The sequence below is a fragment of the Leuciscus leuciscus genome (assembly GCF_965113295.1).
Source record: "Leuciscus leuciscus genome assembly, chromosome: 1".
Taxonomy (NCBI): domain Eukaryota; kingdom Metazoa; phylum Chordata; class Actinopteri; order Cypriniformes; family Leuciscidae; genus Leuciscus; species Leuciscus leuciscus.
Window position 1 is genome coordinate 5,059,153 of NC_138725.1, and position 19,490 is coordinate 5,078,642.

The 19,490-nt window shown below is 42.2% G+C and overlaps 1 protein-coding gene across 1 annotated transcript in view; it reads right to left on the minus strand.

The window, feature by feature from the left end:
• Positions 1–6,256: 6,256 nt before the first annotated feature.
• Positions 6,257–19,490, minus strand: part of LOC309494422 (uncharacterized protein) — a 251,719-nt gene continuing 238,485 nt past the window's right edge. Inside the window, exon 3 of the mRNA XM_082163762.1 lies at positions 6,257–8,456. Coding sequence (XP_082019888.1) covers positions 6,943–8,456 — 1,514 coding nt within the window. The 3' untranslated portion in view covers positions 6,257–6,942. The remainder of the gene's footprint in view (positions 8,457–19,490) is intronic.

Below are 19,490 nucleotides of genomic sequence, written 5' to 3' on the forward strand. Positions count from 1 at the left end.
TGGCCTAAAATGCACCAGAATGCAGGAAATCACAACTATGAAATAAAAAAATTTCAGACCCCAGACCCCCCGCACAAACAGCCCCACCTAAAATATTTTTCACCAGCCGCCACTGATTTTATGGTTGTGTGGAAATCTTTCAGTGGCAGATGCTTGGCGTTTCTTTAACTCTGGTTGTAGAGGCTTTACTTGGTCCAACAAATCTGGATCGTTTAAAGCTAGAATTGATCTTTTTCTCATTTCTCATGCTATTTTGAAAATTGTCCATACTGTTAATCATCAATTTGCCCCGTTTACTGACCACATGTTAATTTCTTTGAATCTTGCACAATACAGTAAGTTAAATAGAACAAGGGGTTACTGGAAAATGAACAGTTGTCTTTTGGAAGACGCCAATTTTAATGATATTGTAATTCATCTGGGTAATTCTATGTTTAGTAATACTGAAAGCGACCCTGGCTCTAGCTGGGAGTTTTTAAATTTAGAGTTAGAGACCTTATTGTTAATAGAAAAAAAACATTAAAGAAGTAGAACTCATTCATAGATTAAGTGTGTTAATGCAGAAGGAAAATCCCAGTAAAGAGGATGAGGTAGAAATAAACACATGTCATTTGCAAATTGAAAATATGTACACAGAGATTGTTAAAGGTGCTTTTATACACTCTAGAGCAAAATGGATCGAGAAGGGTAAAAGAAGCACTAATTACTTTTTTGCTCTTGAAAAAAGAAATCGTAAAAAGACATCTCTCTGCCTTAAATATTAATAGTGCTTTATGTACAGATTTTCTTTTGAGTATTCATGATAAGATTTCAGGTATAAAGGATGACTTTAAGCAACTTTGTGATGCTGATATCTCTATAGTTGAAATGGAGGATGCACTGAAATCGATGAAGAGGGGGAAATCTCCAGGTACTGATGGCTTGTCTGTTGAATTTTATTTACATGTTTGGGACATCTTAAAGACACCTCTACATAGTTTGTTTAAAGACTGTATTAAAAAAAGGAGAGATGACTCCCTCAATGAAGCAGGGTCTTATTTCCTTGATCCCCAAAACTGATAAAGACCCACTTTTAATTGAAAACTGGAGACCTATATCACTGTTAAATGTCGATTATAAATTACTTGTTTTAATTTTGGCAGTTCGTTTAAAATCTGGCCTTAATAGTATAATTGGCGAAACACAAAATGGATTTATGAAAAATAGGCATATTAGCTCCAACATAAGATTAGTTCTTGAACTTATTGATTATTCAGAGAATATTGATTCAGAAGCTATTATAATGTTTTTGGATTTTTATAAAGCATTTGACTCTTTAGAACACCAATTTTTGCTTAAATCTCTTAGTCTTTTTGGTTTTGGATGTACATTTATCAATATGGTTAATAATGACATTAACTCTTCAGTTTTGGTTGGCTTTCAGGAGTGCGCCAAGGTTGCCCCATTTCCCCATTTCTTTTTCTGTTAGCTGTTGAATTGTTATCAATTGTTATTTTACAAAATCTATTATTCATTCTTTCTCCGAAGCTTCAGGCTTATATTTAAATGTTTATTTTCTCATAATTATTGCTTTCTCATACAATCGAAAATGGTTCATTACTCGAAGCTTCATTCAGATAGAAATTGCAGCACCATCTCATGGTGAAGTAAATGTAATGCAACAAAGCTGACAACCATAAAATGCAAGTATAGGCTTATATGTTAACGCCCCGTTTATGTGTTTATCAAAGCTGAAACAGTGTTAGTGCTGTGAAACTCATTTATGTAGGTGAATTTTACAGATACTGATGAATTCCATGTGTTCACCTTGATAATAAAACATTAAGCATGATGTGTGTGTGTGTAATTATTTCTTTAGACAAGGACAGAAGATCAGACCAGCTTAAAAAAAGTTGGAAACCATCACAGAAATTCTAATGGTTTCTATTAAAATACCAATAGGAACCATTGGCTTTTACCATTTAAACCACTACAGAATTCTTTTTTGTAGTGCGTTTGGGACATATTCCATTAGGATTTAATGCCCCCACCAATAGAACCCAACACATATCAGTAGAGACCCACAGAGACCACTATAATTCCCATTACAACCAATAAAATTCCCATGAAAACCATTAAATCCAATAGAATTTCTGTAATGGTTTCAATAGTTTTTTTTAGCAGGGCAGTATCATGTGTGAAAGCTTTATCTTGTTTAGCTGTGGGAAGCAGAACTCTATAACTTGTTAACTGGTGGGACTGATATTTTTGTATGTTAAAAAGGATGTGCTTGTGTAACTGGTTGTACTTGTATAATGTAGCAGAGGGTTTTTGAAGTTTCTGTCTTTGATGCATGTTTTTAATGCATGTTCTCTAATTAATAATAATAATAAAAAATGTGGCAGAGGGTGTGCTTTGGGTATGCAGAAGGCTTAGACAAAGTGTTCGTTAAATGCTATGGTTTTTATTCAGAAATATTATTTCTTTTTATTTTCTTTCTCGCTGGCTCCATCACAACACTGAAATAAACTCAATCCACTCTCCTCAACAATAACGCCAATCCAAACACCGACTACTACAACCCACGGTGTTGCCATGGTTTGGCTTCACTTTTATAAGAAATACAGCCGCCAGGTTTCAAACCTGTCAACACTGGATTGGGCTGTCAAAGCAGTCAGGTGGTTCACCACAGGAGTGAACCAGTGTGTTTGCTTCAGAAGTCATTTTCACGTGACTAGTGACGTAATGATACAAGCTCCGAGGCAGTGGTTCATTGCAAGGACCGTTCGAGTTTGAAGCAAGCTTCGGAGCGTCGGTGTCAGACGTAACATCACTATCTCTTCCGTCATTGAGAGTTTCTGCGTCGAGTCTTCTGAGGTGAGGAGAGGTCAGGGTATATTCTGGCAAACCGTTTGCCAATCACGTCTAGCAATCGGCAAAGCAAACTGTGGTACACCCCATTTACCAACACGCGATGGGTAACTCGCAAAGCACAATGTTGGAATGGAATAATTAAACATAAATATTTAGATCCTCCTTTTGCTGAAAAAACAGCCTGTAGACGTTTAGCCACTGATATGTTCCCAAATTCTAGCTGCAGGTATTTTGGATTCTCTCTTGCAAAATGTCTCCAGTTCAGTCAGGGTTAGGGTCGATGGTTTCCGAGTGTGGACAGCCCGCTTCAGATCATTCCATCGATTTTCGATGATGTTCTAGCCTGGGGACTGGGATGGCCATTCCAGAACATTGTATCTGTGTCTGTGCAAGAATTCCTTGGTAGATTTGGAACAATGCTTTGGATCATTGTACTACTGAAAGAACTAGCCCTGGCACAACTTCAAACTTTTGACTGATTCTTTAACATTGCTCTTAAGAATCTGCTGATACTGGGTGGAATCCATGCGACCCTCAACTTTGACAAGGTGTCCACTACCTGTGCTTGCCACAGAGCCCCATAGCATGGTCCACCAAATTTTACAGTAGGGAGCAGGTTCTTCTCCTGTGTCCTTTTTCCGCCATGCAAAGCACTTCTGGTTGTGACCAAATAACTCTATCTTAGTTTCATCTGTGCACAGCACATTATTCGTAAATCATTCTGGCTTGTCAAGATGAGCCTTTGCATACCTCAAACGACTCTGCTTGTTGGCAGTAAGCAGAAAAGGCTTTTTTCGCATCACCCTTCCATTGAGCTGTTCCTTGTGCAAAGTGCGCTGGTGTACAATAACAATATCAGCAGCAAGATGTTCTTGGAGCTCCTTGGAGAAGGTATGTGGTTTGTCTGTGACTATTGTAATAAATACTTTTTGTATCCTTATTCTAATTCATATTGATGAATAATCCTAGTTTTTAAGTTGTTGGGGAGTTCTTTTGAGGTTCCCATGTTGCTTTGCAGTAGAGAATCAAGGAGAAGCACAACTAACAATTAGCTACTTTAAATAAAAAAAAATGTCATGATTTGTTGCACTTGTGTTTGCAGTGTAAGGTGTATTGAGCCAATCAATATATATATATATATATATATATATTTGGTGCAGTCAATTAGTATTAAAGGGATGTTGAAACAACTGCACTAAATTTTCTGCTGGTTTTAAACTCTAATGCTTTAAAAGAAGTAAATTTACTTTGTAAACTAAACTTAGTAAACTAAATGTATCTATATATCTTGCTGTCTGGTAGACTGCATTAAAACCTAAACTTCAATTTAATTTTAGTGTTTACATTAAAAACATTACTGTTAATTACAATTATGAGCATAGATTAATTTAATTCCACTAAAAATTAAATCCATCACGGGTGGATTTGACCGATTCATGAAAATGAACCTCTCAAGATGTTTCGGTGAATCATTTTTTTTTCTCTGAGAATTTTCGAGAGAAGCCCGCGGAAACCGGATGATTTTCCAGGTTGGACCTTATGTGTCTTCAGAAGGAGTGATACAGAGCAAAGGGTGACATTTTATATTGTGAAAGTGGATGCAAGGTTTTAGTTCGTTTTAGAATTATATTATCCATTTCGAGTCAGAGTGTTTTTGCACATAGAACATTCACTGATGTTTTTTTTTTTACTTCCTTGTGTTCAAGCTTCAGTCAAGTTGAGTAAAAGCTGCTCGTTCACCAACCGGACCAAACTGGATTTTTTTTCTTTTTTTTCTCAGTTTCATCTCAGTTGCAGAGCGCCAGATATAGGTAAGTTTTCACCACAATCTTTGAATAAAAAAAAAGTAACTGTCAAATTGAATCGAAATGGGTGATATAAATAGCAAGTAATACGTCTGTGGTTTGAAAAGTCATGGTTTTCATTAGGTGCGTTCACACCGGACGCGAATAGCGCGTCAGGCGCGAGTGATTTCAATGTTAAGTCAATGCAAAGACGCGTTATGCGCGTAAAAAATTCCTGCGGCGCGAATGAGGCGTAGAGCGCGGCGCGGTAGACGTCTCATTCGCGTGTCAAGTTCGCGCAAATTGAGCGTCTGGCGCGTTAAGCCCGAGTTGCGTCTGCCGCCCGAGTTGAAAAATCGGAACTTCTGCGTCAATTCGCGCCGCGTTAACCAATCATGAGCCTGCTTGCTGCTGTCACGTGGTGAAGTGACAGTTTATAATGTTATTTTATGTTTGGCCTCGATAAATTATTTTGTAATATGACTAAAATGCTTGGTGTGCAAAGCAAATCTTTCACATAAAAACTCGATTTCAGTATATGAGAGATACTCATTTTGTATTGAATGCTATTTATTCCATATCTATTCTAGATTATATGAAACATTATTATTCTAATGTAAAGACAACAAACACAATTTAGTGTATAAAAACAAAAATCACAGGACAGGTTTCACTTTTGGAGGCTGACTCCATTTATTATCAAAACAAAAATAAATGACAGATTAGGTGGGTGCGGGCGAGGGTGAACCTCGCGCCGGGCTGTAGAGCGCGGGCTCGTCAGGTAGCGACCACTCGAGGCCGAGGCCTTACGGCCTACGCTGTCCTCGTCAGCGTCCTCACCGTTAGGTCCACCAAACCTAGCTCCTGGAGCAAATTGTGAAACTCCTGAAACCCTCTGGAGGGTCTGGTGGACCCGAGTACAGCGACGATGTCCCCTACGCAGCTGTTTCTGCTCTCCGGACCATATACGAGCGATGACTCTCTCGATTAATGCTAATGCTAATGCTCGATAAACATCTAAAAAAGATGTCCGCCAACGGGTTTCGAAACTTTCACCTCTGACGCACGTAAATTTCGCTTCAAACTTTTGTTTTTACGCGCGTTAGACACGCGAATTAACACAAAGTGGTCAAGCGTCAAACTAGACGCGGTAGACGCGAATTTGACGCGCTATTCGCGTCCGGTGTGAACGCACAGTTAGCCTACTATTCAGTGTATGGATTTTGCCGGTCTGGTGAATTATCCGGTCACTTTGGTGTGTTGAGTCCGGGCTTAGGACCCAAGCAATCCGATTGGTTCAAAGCATGTTTTATGGGTAATCGCTTTAGTGCCTGGGCCCAGTTTTTCAAAAAAATTGTATCTGGATCAAATTGATCCGGATTTGGAAATCCCATGTTTTGCTATCCAGGATCACCTGATCCATTTTACTTTTATGCCAGTTTTTTAAAGGAACCTTGGATTGGATCACTGTGATCCAAATACCACATTGCAGGATTACCAAATCCTGTTTACTAGAGCCTTAAATGAAACCAACAGTGTAGTCTACTGGCTTAGCAAAGAACAACAGTTGGCAAAATACCGGTGGCCTCAAATAACCATTGTTTATTTTAATTTTAAGACACAGAAACACTGTAATAAACAGAAACATTTTACTTTCCTTATTTTGTTATAATGTTAAATTGTAGATTTTTTTGTTTTACCATATCTCATTAGATGTGGCATGCTTCATATATGCTTAAAATATGAAGAAATGTATATATCATCAGTAAACATTGATTTTGCGATCATTCACTTAAAAAAAAAAACTCTGGTTTTATTTGGTTCGAAAAATCACAGCTGAATCCAACCTTCTGATGGGATCAGGATAATCCTGTTTTTTTGGATCAAATAGATCCCAAACCGAGTTCAAAGTTCTGAAAAACCCAAAGGGCAGGTTTGATCCAGATCAAATTTAAGATCGGATTACATGATCTGATCTTAGTTCAGAATCCCTCTTTTGCTTTTGAAAAACCCATTTCCAAGATTTGATCCAATCCGTGATCCGAAATCCCAATGGATTACTTTTGAAAAACTGGGCCCAAAAGGGTGGATTCAGTTGTGATTTTTTGAACCAAATAAAACCAGAGAGTTTTTTTTTTTAAGTGAATGATCCCAAAATCAATGTATGTGTGGTGATGGTTTTAATAACCGTGAGTCTCGGGCTGGTTTGTCTTCTTCTGTTGATTATCATCATACTGTGGTATTTCATGATCACAGCAGAGAGAGACCAGATGAAGAGTTACAGGAACACAGCTGGAGAGTTTGATCAAACTAAATACTGCATATGTGGTTTCTCCACTGCATGGATCTTCATGTGTCGCTTCAGGACACTTTTAATAGAGAAACTCTTCCCACACTGATCACACGTGTGCGGCTTCTCTCCAGTGTGGATCCTCTCATGTGTTATCAGATTTGCTGACTGACTCAATCTCTTGTCACAGTGTGAACACGTGTGCGGCTTCTCTCCAGTGTGGATCCTCTCATGTGTTTTCAGATTTGCTGACCGACTGAATCTCTTGTCACAGTGTGAACACTTGTAAGGTTTTTCTCCAGTGTGGATCATCTCATGTGTTTTCAGATTTGATGACAGATTGAATCTCTTGTCACAGTGTGAACACTTGTAAGGTTTTTCTCCAGTGTGAATTCTGTGGTGCCGTTTTAAACAGTTTGCTGTAGTAAAAGTCTTCTCACACTCAAAGCACATGTACTCTCTTACACCAGTGTGTATTTTCTCATGTTTATGTAAATATTGCAGCAGTGAAAAACTCTTTCCACACACAGAACATGAATGTGGCTTCTCCTTCGTATGAACTGTCAGGTGTGACTTCAGGTCTGATGCACTAATAAATGTTTTGCCGCACTGATCACATGTGAACGGCTTCTCTCCGGTGTGGATTCTCATGTGAACATTAAGGTTTGCTGATTGACTGAAACTCTTCCCACACTGATCACATGAGAACGGCTTCTCTCCAGTGTGGATCCTCATGTGAATCTCAAGACTTTGTTTGGTTGTGAGACTCTTTCCACACTGAGTGCAGGTGAAAGATTTATTGTCTTTTCTTTTCTTTAAAAATTTCTTTTTAGTCTTTGAGCGACTCAAAGGTTTTCCTCCAGGTTGGACATGATGTTCCTCCTCCACTTCACTCAGTTCTTCACTCTCCTCCTTCACTTCACTCAGTTCTTCTCTCTCCTCCTCCACTTCACTCAGTTCTTCTCTCTCCTCCTCCACTTCACTCAGTTCTTCACTCTCCTCCTCCACTTCACTCAGTTCTTCTCTCTCCTCCTCCACTTCACTCAGTTCTTCACTCTCCTCCTTCACTTCACTCAGTTCTTCACTCTCCTCCTCCACTTCACTCAGTTCTTCTCTCTCCTCCTCCACTTCACTCAGTTCTTCTCTCTCCTCCTTCACTTCACTCAGTTCTTCACTCTCCTCCTTCACTTCACTCAGTTCTTCACTCTCCTCCTTCACTTCACTCAGTTCTTCACTCTCCTCCTTCACTTTACTCAGTTCTTCTCTCTCCTCCTTCACTTCACTCAGTTCTTCACTCTCCTCCTCCACTTCACTCAGTTCTTCTCTCTCCTCCTTCACTTCACTCAGTTCTTCACTCTCCTCCTTCACTTCACTCAGTTCTTCTCTCTCCTCCTTCACTTCACTCAGTTCTTCTCTCTCCTCCTTCACTTCACTCAGTTCTTCTCTCTCCTCCTTCACTTCACTCAGTTCTTCACTCTCCTCCTCCACTTCACTCAGTTCTTCTCTCTCCTCCTTCACTTCCATCAGTTCTTCACTCTCCTCCTCCACTTCACTCAGTTCTTCTCTCTCCTCCATCGGGTCTGACATGAAAGAGAAAAAGACATTTCATTTTCAGTGCATCAAAACAATTCCAAGAGAGAAATATAAAGTGAAAGGACATGAAAGTGAGCCCTGATGTAATAGTAGAAAGTAGGGAAGTAACGGTTCACAAAATTCACGGTTCCGTTCAATACGATACTGTTACGCCTGCCTGTTTACCCTTGCTGGCTCTGCTGCGTAGTGCAGATGTTAGTTGGGCAACAGGTGTATTCAATCCCTAATTAACTCACCATACGTGTTAGTATAAAGACCTGTGACTTGGAGAGAGAGGTCTCTCACATATCTCACTTCTCTCTCATATTATTTCTTTTGTATCTTTGTTTTCCCATATTTATTTTTAGTGCCAGATATTGTTTATTTAGTAACCACACGCGTGTGTTTTTCACTGCAGCCGCCTACTCTCCACTACATCTCAGGCGAGGCAAGGCGCATCTCAAACAAGCCTTTTCTTAATCCATTGTCTCAGTTTTTACACAAACTGTAGCACTGACTGTGTTCATCAACCCTGTTACCAAAGTTACTGTAAGAAGAATCTCTATAACTATGAATAACTTGTATGATATTTGACTAATACAACTTTATCAGTAACTTGGTGTTTACTGATTACTCTTAAAGGGATACTTCACTTTGTAACGACAATGACTATGACATGCGGTCACATGCTGTTCAAATTAGTAGATCCTGATCTCCCAACACATCCTTCGTTGTCTCCTTAGACAACGAGTTTGTTCATGGCGCCTCTGAGTCTGCTTGAACGGTCAAAATGGCATCTTTGTGGCTCCCCAGAGGGACATTTGATTCACATAGGGAACCCTGTTTTGGAGAATACCCTCTAAAACCCCCATTTCAGCATGGACTCCCTGTGACTTTACAGCCTCATGACATTCCAACGCATGCACACACACACACACACACACACACACACACACACACACACACACACACACACACACACACACACACACACACACACACACCAAGAGGGGAGGGGGAGGGGGGGTTCTTCACAAACAAAGAAACCTCTCCCCGCTTTCACAAACAAAGAAACCTCTCCCCGCTTCAGATCAGAAGATCCGATTCGTCCTCCACGCAAAAGAAGGCGTACACGAGACACTGTTAAAAGTCCGAACCTTCAGTTTAGACGCGCTCTTAACTCTTAAAGGCCAATTTATACTTCTGCGTCGAGTGTACGCCGTAGTGTACGTCGTAGGCTACGCACGTAGGCGACGCCGTCGTGAGCATTTATACTTCTGCGAATGTCTGTGTTGCTCTGCAGTTACACTGCCGAAACGCTAGTTGGCGCGGGTGGGTTTTAATGTTCCAGTTCCACTGTGTTTACATTCCTCGCGGCTATTTTGAGTTTAGGTTTCTACGAGCAATGGCGACTGAAGGAGTCATACAGATGGCTGTATTTCCGCACTTCTTCAAGCAATCTCTCGGTCACTTGGTCTATTTACATGGCTCTTCACTGATCTTCGGAATTTAAAAATGGCGGGCGGGCGGTGCAGAGTGCAGAAGATCATTCCGGAAATGCGTAGGAGGAAACGCGATGCTATCCAGCCGACCAATCACAGATCTTGCGGTCCGCGTCGCCGCGACGCGTAGTTAAATTTTTGAGGAGGTGCGCGTCAGGGTACGGCGAAGGGTACGACGTATGGTACACGTCAATGCGTATGCTACGCCGTACCTTCTACGCGCACCCGACGCAGAAGTATAAATTGGCCTTAACTCTTAGCTCTCAACTCTCAACTCTCAACTCATCCTCTCTTCGGACCTTCTTCTCCCCGGCGCAGCGCTTCTCCAAGGAACATCTGAAGGAAGCCCTGGCCTTCTCTATCGACGAACACATGTTCGAGTCGTAGCTGCGTCCTTTGCAACAAAGACTTTAAACCTCTCCCTGCCCGGGAGATGAATCTGAACTTTCTCTGTAACGTTAAATTCAAGTGAGCCTTTACATCGTCTTGCGAAACGACCCAAAAGACGAAGCTAGACGCAAACCAGCCGGACACGCGCACGCGCGCCCCCTTTTCAGCACCACACGGAAAGAACACAGAATCTTGCAAGTAACGTAACTCTCTTTAAACGCTGATTTCAGGTTTCCAATTCTTAGGTCTGTGAATTAAGTTACCCTCTATCTCTTCTCTGTCTATCTTTCTTTCATTTCATTTCACTTCATTTCATTTATTCTGACCACGCAATGTTTTCTGTTTTGTTTGGTTAAATGTTTGTTTGTTTGTTTGCATTTTTACGTACGTTTATATCTGTAGTTTATATAACCTCTAGTGTGTGCCATTTTATTAATAAACCCATTTATATTTTTAATTGTCTCTGTGTTTGAAAACCCACTTTATAAAGTCAATGAAACTAAAAGATCTAAGCTACAAGCTCGATATAAACTACATTTAGTAGTTCTTAATTCATAAACTCAGAAAGTTTGATATTCGTGGCCAGAAGATAAAACTTTCGCGGAGTTTGAAAAGGGATACCCCCTTCTTAACTGTAATGATCTTACATTTATTCGCTGGACGAATTGAATGGTGGTCAGACCAGTTACAGAACAAGGTAATCTCGATAATTGATAAAATAAATGTACATGCGACTTATGAATTATGACCATGAGTCATAATTATTAATATTTCCAAAATTCCCTATATTCTTGAGCTAATTCACATTTACCCCGAGTCGTTTACGTTACATGTTTAATGGTGGAGTTATTTTAGGTTTCAAACTTTATTTGATGGACAAATTCAGTTTCAGTTGAATGTGTATTATGGCTGTTAATAATGGTACACGCGCGTTTTGAATTGTGAGATAAGTCGCTAAGGCGAACTCACCCAGCTGATGGCAGGCACAAAGCCAGCTCAGCTCTGCTAAAACTGCAGTTCATGACATTACATCTGTCTCTGTAAAGACGAAGCAAAACTCTTTGCAGGTGGTACATGTAACATGATTTAAACCGACTAAATAAAGACGTAGGAATCTTTTTTTAGTACGAAGGCGTAAATCTGATCTGAACAGTGTCTCAGTTTCAGTCGTAGTATAGGCCTTATGATATACGATACGTTAACGATAAACTCCTGGTCAGAAATTGGTCTCGCGATCCAATTTTGAAAACCTATGCATTATCATAAAGTGCTATTTTGATTAATGTTTATGGGAGGTGGAACAGATGCAATAATTCCTGTCCTGCTCACAGCTCTATAAATTAAAACAGAAGAAATAATTCCTGTTCACAGATGTTTAATTCCTGTCCTGCTCACAGCTCTATAAATTAAAACAGAAGAAATAATTCCTGTTCACAGATGTTTAATTCCTGTCTTGCGCACAGCTCTATTAATTAAAACAGAAGTATTAATTCCTGTTTTTATTTAAACCGTTCCATGTATAATGTGTAATTAAACAGATGTGTAATCCCTGTTAGTCACATGTTGTGAAACTCGCGTCATTTTTCGCATGCAACCGAGCGCAAAATGAGCCCATATTTCAGATAAAAGATAAAAATCTGCAGTCTGAATACCCCACTGACCAACACTAGAGGGCAGCCTTTAGGTGTGTGGCAGTTCTCAAATCACGCGCCCCACTGACGACAGCCTGCATGAGCGCAATAACGCCATCTGGTGGACGCTCTCAGATAATACCGGCTTTCATTCTTCTACTAATAATTTTCCTGTTTCTCTCCCCCGATTATAGAATGAATGGTTTGACTCTCAAATATTCACCTGCATTCAAAGCTTAGCTTATGCTGACATTATTTGGAGTTAGACAATTCTTCTTTTCTGTTTTCAACTTTCACACTTTAAAGTGAAGTTCGAAAAAAAAAAACTTTTCGAATTAAAAACTTAGGTTTGATTCACTCAGTTAATTGATAGTCCACCTAGGAGGAAGCACGCCACCGTGTGGCCATCTTGGGTCGACGTAACAATATCTGTTTCACCCCCAGTCTGCATTGAAGTGTCTCAACATTGCTATCCTTCTCGTTTGATTATTTTATAATCAATACTAATAACTTCAGTGTTATTGTAAGGATTATAGGAAGTCATTCTGATTTTTTTAGTTTAATTATTGTATAATTAGTATTGATACTCCACTGTTATCATTCTAATTTTCTTGTCTTCTTTATTATTATTGGGACCTCTCCTTGCATGCTTATTTGAATTTTAATTTAAACTAGTTTGAATTTTAATTTAAATTGTGTTCACTAACAACCAGGTGGACCACGGAGAAGGAATACGCCCCTTTCCTTTGTGGCACAAACCTACTGCAGGGCCTATCCCTCTGCCTGCGTCTCAAGCCTGTGTTGTTATTTGAATCTTATTTCATTGAAATTTCTTTTTTTTTTTTCTTTCCCCAGCCTCTTCAAAGGGGGGGGGGGGGGGTAGGTTATTCCGATAATTAACCATCAGTTATCATAATCCCTTTTCATTGTATCATTATTTTAGTAAAGCCTTTGCCTCTGACTCCTGCATACATATTTACTCAATTTGATGAAACCAGAAAGCCTTAATTCACTTTAAGTCTAACATCTTAATCCCTTATTGTGTATCTAGTGGCAGGACTCAGTCAGTGCACTGTGGTGATCCGAAAGTCATCTCTGGTGGTTTCCGGTGGGCGGGGATCATCTGTCCGGCGTTACTGACACTGCGCTCTGTCTAGTGTTGGGACCGTCGGAGAGTCTGACCGCGCCCGCTGGTTTCCACCTGGATGACCTCTATTCACCCCAGGTAAACTGAAATTTGATAAACTCATCCACTTATTATGAACCACAGAATACTAGATATTCCTCCGGATATATTTTAAGTGTTTGGCCCACCTTTCTCTCTCTAAGACACACCTTCTTTCGAGGTCCTGTCCCGATAATCCACGCATCTCCTGGCCCTATCAGGAACTCTAGCAATGTTAATAGGCTTAGGCCTCTTTATTTTTTTTATTTTTTTTTTTTATATAACACTCCCCGTGTTATTGTTTGTGACATTTCATTGCAGACCAATTCACTTCCTTGTGTTGTGTTTCCCTCTGATCTCCCCTACCTTCAACTTTGTCTTTTTCTCCATTCTGTTGTGAATTGTTTCTCTCATTTCACTTAGACACAGAACCTAAGAGAGACCCCAGGAAAGCTGAATAATAGAGTGACGATCAAAAGCGGGCGTCGCTAGACGACCCCCCAGGCTACCGCCTGTCCAAAATCTCTATTGTGGGTTTTACCCATACCCACGAAATTGGCTCCGCTAACTGTCGACATCAGTTAGCCCCGAAATTCTCATAAACGGCATAGCCCGTATGAGTATAGCTCATTAACCCTAAAACAAACTTGCATTGTGTCTCTTTTTGTGTGTGCTGTGCTTCTCTCACCACAGTAAGCAGAGATGTCGAGCTCACCCAGTCCCGCAGTCCGCTGGCACGACCTTGAGACGTGGCTGCGAGAAATGATGGCAACCATTCTGCCCCAGGATGCCGCTGACCCACAGTACCTGGACCAGTTTGAGACCTACGATCCAACCCAGAAGTACGACCACGAGCAGCTAGCCAAAATCTTCGGAAAACTCGCACTCAACCTCGTCACCAAGGCCCGGGCCAGCGAAAGGACCAACCTCGACCTGGAGCAGAAGGCAGCCGCACTACAGCTCCAGGCCACAGAAGCCCGGAAGGACCGAGCTCACACACAGAGTCGTCTAGACCAGCTACTCTTCCTGACCGAGGAAGAGGACGAGACGGACACAACGCTACAACAGGAAGTTGAAAGACTTCAAAATGCCCTGGACGATCTTCGTCGGCACACAGACCAAAGACAGCAGTCGGAGGAAAACACCCGGAAGGAACTCAACGAAAGGCTCCAACGGGCTGAAGCTCTCCTCGAGAGAGCAGAGACTGAAATCCATCAGCTCACTCAGCAGAGACACGATCTCAGAGACGAACTTGACATTGTTCACAGAGAACTGAGACATTCTTACAGACTTAACAGTGACCGGGAAGGGGAAGAACATCTCACACCATTTCCCCCTTCCAGCGAGTCCACGCCTGTCAGCCAAACACCAAAAGCTAAAGGGGGCGGAGCTGTAAAGGGGCAGAATCCTCTCCAGACGGATTGGGCCCCCAGCAACAGCTCCCCTCCCACAAGCCTTGACAAGCTGGCCAGAAACATTCCTACGTTTGCCGGGGACAACAGCGTAAATTCGTATCTTCGAGACATTGATTTTCACCTACAAACTGTCGCCAACGTGACAGCTTGGGACAAATTGTACTTGTTAAGAATCACCTCAAGCAGAGATGTGCGTAGTTTTCTGGATCGTCAACCAGAGACTGTCAAGGGAGATTACAAGCAACTGCGACAAGCTTTGATCCGTGAATTCTCTGACCCAGAATCAGACCAAGGGTTTATCACGGCATTTGACGTCAAACAGGCCCAACTTGAACACCCACACTCCTACTATGGCCGACTCCGACAAACGTTCTTCGGAGCAGTCAACACACCACATATGGAAGAAGATATAACCTTTAGAACTTTGTTTCTGCGGAATCTGCATAGCACCGTGAGTAAACATCTCGGTGTGTTCGTCTGCCCACGAACCATGTCTACTCGAAAACTCAGAGACCTAGCCCACAAGGCTTACACCAAGCAAAGAGCTATGGATGAAAAGACTGTAAAAACACACACAATCTACTCCGTCTCTGAGCACTGCTCAGAGTTAGACACAGAAATTGTCCAACAACCCCTCAGTCACAGACCTGACCACAGAGAATCAACACCGTTCCAGGCCAGCAGATGGCAGCACGACGGTGACGGTTCTCATCCAAAGCATCGGACCGAGCGCTCGGAAAGATTCTGGAACCAGCACCACCCGCCGTCCAGAACTCCAAGCCCAGACCGTCGAAACTGGAATCACTCTCCCCAGAACACTGGTGAGCCCGAGTCTTCTTACACAACAGATGAAGACAGTGCAGCCACGTCTGACACAGACACAGAAAACGAACACTAACACCGACTGCTTCAAGGTCATGACTGAACCGCAGCTGAGTAACCAGACCAATGTCTGCGCCACATACAGACAACCCACCCACCCACCCACCCACCCTAACGATTGCAGTGATTACACAGCACAAACGAACTTTACCAACTACACTGCACGCCTCAGAGCCACTTACGCTACCTCCGCTGTGTACAAAGAAAGTCATGCAGGCCTCTGATGAACAGACTTTTCCTATGCCACCACTTACCCCTCCACCACCCTCGCAGGCCATCTGAGCTCACTAACAACCAGTGCCTCAGACAGCTGTCTGCCACCACGCACATGTTGCGTTCACAGGACTTCAATACGCATTGTGCACCTGTTGCCATCACAGCGCCACAGCTTGTAAGGCCACAAAGCACAAGGGGGGTCAGGTGTAACAATGACGCCACATGTGCCAAAAAGCCATGCATGGGACATCAAAGCATGTGGCATACCAACCTCAGCGAACCAAAAAGACTGTCCTAAGCCAACCAAGGACGACCCTCGCTGAAATTTTTCCTCCCTTTCTCTCTCTCTCTCCCTTTTGCCTCTAACAGGATGCTGTGGTGGTTCGCGAGAAAGCAGCCACGATCGGACATCACCTCACCAGGTCCGGCATCCGGCATCGCATGGAGAGAGCAGCCCCGACTCCTGACTACCAAGGCAGGACCCACACTCAGAAAGTGTACGTTCGACTCAAACCCAGCAACGTCGAAAGAGCACACTACCTCAACACAGCAAACATAGTCACAGTAAGACGGCCTGTGGCCGAAATTCAGACCGAACTTCCACAGCTAAAAGAGCAACCTACCACGAAAGCGACACACAACTGTACTCGGTTCCAAACCCGCACATGTGTACTTTGACTAAAGACATTCATTATCTCTGCACTAGCAACACCTTCCTCAGAGACACAAGCAGAGATTGTAGGTGAACGATGGCTTGCTAACACACCTGCGCACACAGCCACTGTAACTCACGAATTGTAAGGCCCACTCATGAACATTGCTCCTGTCAACACAGCCCTCCAAGCATGGGCAAACGCCCAGCCTGAATACCTCACCTGTGTCCAAATCTGGACCGCAGCTGACACTGTGCTGTGTCTCTCCACGGTCACCGACCACGCCCCGACACTCGTCTTGGCTTTCATCCTGTACAGGACTCAACGAGATGTGAACATCTACAGCCAAGCTCACGAAAGCCGTGTCCGAAGGTCTCAGAGGGAATCCCCGGAAAGGGGGTGCCAAGTCAGAGACCACGCCGAACCTCATCGAGCTGAATCCTCAGCTTAGACAACGAGTTTGTTCATGGCGCCTCTGAGTCTGCTTGAACGGTCAAAATGGCATCTTTGTGGCTCCCCAGAGGGACATTTGATTCACATAGGGAACCCTGTTTTGGAGAATACCCTCTAAAACCCCCATTTCAGCATGGACTCCCTGTGACTTTACAGCCTCATGACATTCCAACGCATGCACACACACACACACACACACACACACACACACACACACACACACACACACACACACACACACACACACACACACACACACACACCAAGAGACCAACTGTGTGTAACTCAGGATAAGCAATATTTCTTTTAAATATATGTACAATGCCATTATGCATGTGTGGTTAGGTTGCCTTATAATAGAGGTGTGGTTTGCTAGAGTATAATTTGGAATTCTAAAGGTTCACTGAAAGAAGGTTCCTTAATAGTGTCTTGTAACCCGACCTCGACCTGGTCATAAACTTTATGACTCCAAAGCTGCAGCTCAGCCAGTTCTTCTGCAAGCCAACATTCCAGACATTTCCACACATATGATCCAATAGCAATGTTTTTGATATGTATTTTTATGTGTGTATAATTAGCCAGATAATGTCTGAGGTATCTATGCAACGTTATTATGATAATCAAAATCACTATGTTAGTGATTATGAGGAAATTATGTAACCCTGTATTTCTTTCATGCAAAAACGTCATTCGAGGTGTCAATGTAATGGGAAAAACACGTCGGAGTCGAATCTTGACTGCAAAGTACAATAATATGCATTTATTCCAGGAAATACCATATTTCTAAATATGAATGTTATTTTCGACCTCTCACATGACAGTCAAAGGGGGGGGGGTTCTTCACAAACAAAGAAACCTCTCCCCGCTTCAGATCAGAAGATCCGATTCGTCCTCCACGCAAAAGAAGGCGTACACGAGACACTGTTAAAAGTCCGAACCTTCAGTTTAGACGCGCTCTTAACTCTTAGCTCTCAACTCTCAACTCATCCTCTCTTCGGACCTTCTTCTCCCCAGCGCAGCGCTTCTCCAAGGAACATCTGAAGGAGGCCCTGGCCTTCTCTATCGACGAACACATGTTCGAGTCGTAGCTGCGTCCTTTGCAACAAAGACTTTAAACCTCTCCCTGCCCGGGAGATGAATCTGAACTTTCTCGGTAACGTTAAATTCAAGTGAGCCTTTACATCGTCTTGCGAAACGACCCAAAAGACGAAGCTAGACGCAAACCAGCCGGACACGCGCACGCGCGCCCCCTTTTCAGCACCACACGGAAAGAACACAGAATCTTGCAAGTAACGTAACTCTCTCTAAACGCTGATTTCAGGTGTCCAATTCTTAGGTCTGTGAATTAAGTTACCCTCTATCTCTTCTCTCTGTCTATCTTTCTTTCTTTCATTTCATTTCACTTCATTTCATTTATTCTGACCACGCAATGTTTTCTGTTTTGTTTGGTTAAATGTTTGTTTGTTTGTTTGCATTTTTACGTACGTTTATATCTGTAGTTTATATAACCTCTAGTGCAGGGGTCGGGAACCTTTTTATCTAGAAGAGCCAAACAAACTAAATATTTAGAGAATTTTTTCAAAAGAGCCACAGCAAAGTTTACACTTGTGTATTAAAATACATTTGTGAATTTTTATGTAATAATAAATGCAGTAATACGACCTACACTGGTAGTAGTTCTGGTAGTTATATAGTAGGTGGCAATAACAATGTTTTTATTTTAATTTTATTTTTACTCCGTTACACCCAAGCTAAGGCTGCTACACACAGTACATAAAAGCACTATATTTTGTTCACTGACATAGTGCTGGTTTCTAGCACTCTAAGACACCACAAAAATTGAGAAACGGGCATCATAAACAAGTGTTTAACAAGAAGTTTATTGGACCCTACTTACATTAATGAGATTTCTGTTGCTGCATATTTTTGCTGAGTGCTTTGTAGTTGGGGTCGTAACTGGTGAGATTCAGCTTCATGCAGGCATTCAGGCTTTCATCCGTCAACCTTGAGCGCAGGTTGTTTTTGATGTTGTTCAGATGTGAGAAGGACTGTTCGCATGCATATGTTGAGCCAAACATCGTCAGCACAGCAACACTGACACGATGCATTGTGCTGAAAGTGGCTGGAAGTTCGTTCCAGGTTTTCAGGATGAGATTGTCTTCGCATTGGAGTTTTGTCATATCTGCCCACTTATGTTGCTTTGCTAGTTCTGCCCGCTGACGAGCAAGGCTTTCCAGTTCGGAATTCAAAGTTACAAATTTTGACACCCACATTTCCGACACTTTCAGTTCAGCAGCTTCCAGCTCAAAATCTCCAATGGAGATGCCAGGGATGACACTCAGGTTTTGTGCGTCCACGGTGCACACATGTGGATGAGTTATCACTTTGAACAAATCGGCATGTCTGCGAAAGTCCGCAAAACGTGATTTGAATGACATCAGTAAATCAGACGTAAAGGCTGCGAGCTGCCTGAGGTCGAAATGATGAGCGGGGTCCCTCGCTAAGCAATCCTCTCTGTATGCTCGCAATGTTTCGAAGTGCAGGAGACGGCCACTTTCAATGTCCCTGATAAACAGCTCCAGCTTTGTTTCAAATGCAAACACTGCCTGTTGCAGGGACAATATTGTGTTTCCAATGCCCTGCATTTTCACATTGAGGTGGTTCATATGACGTGTAATATCCAC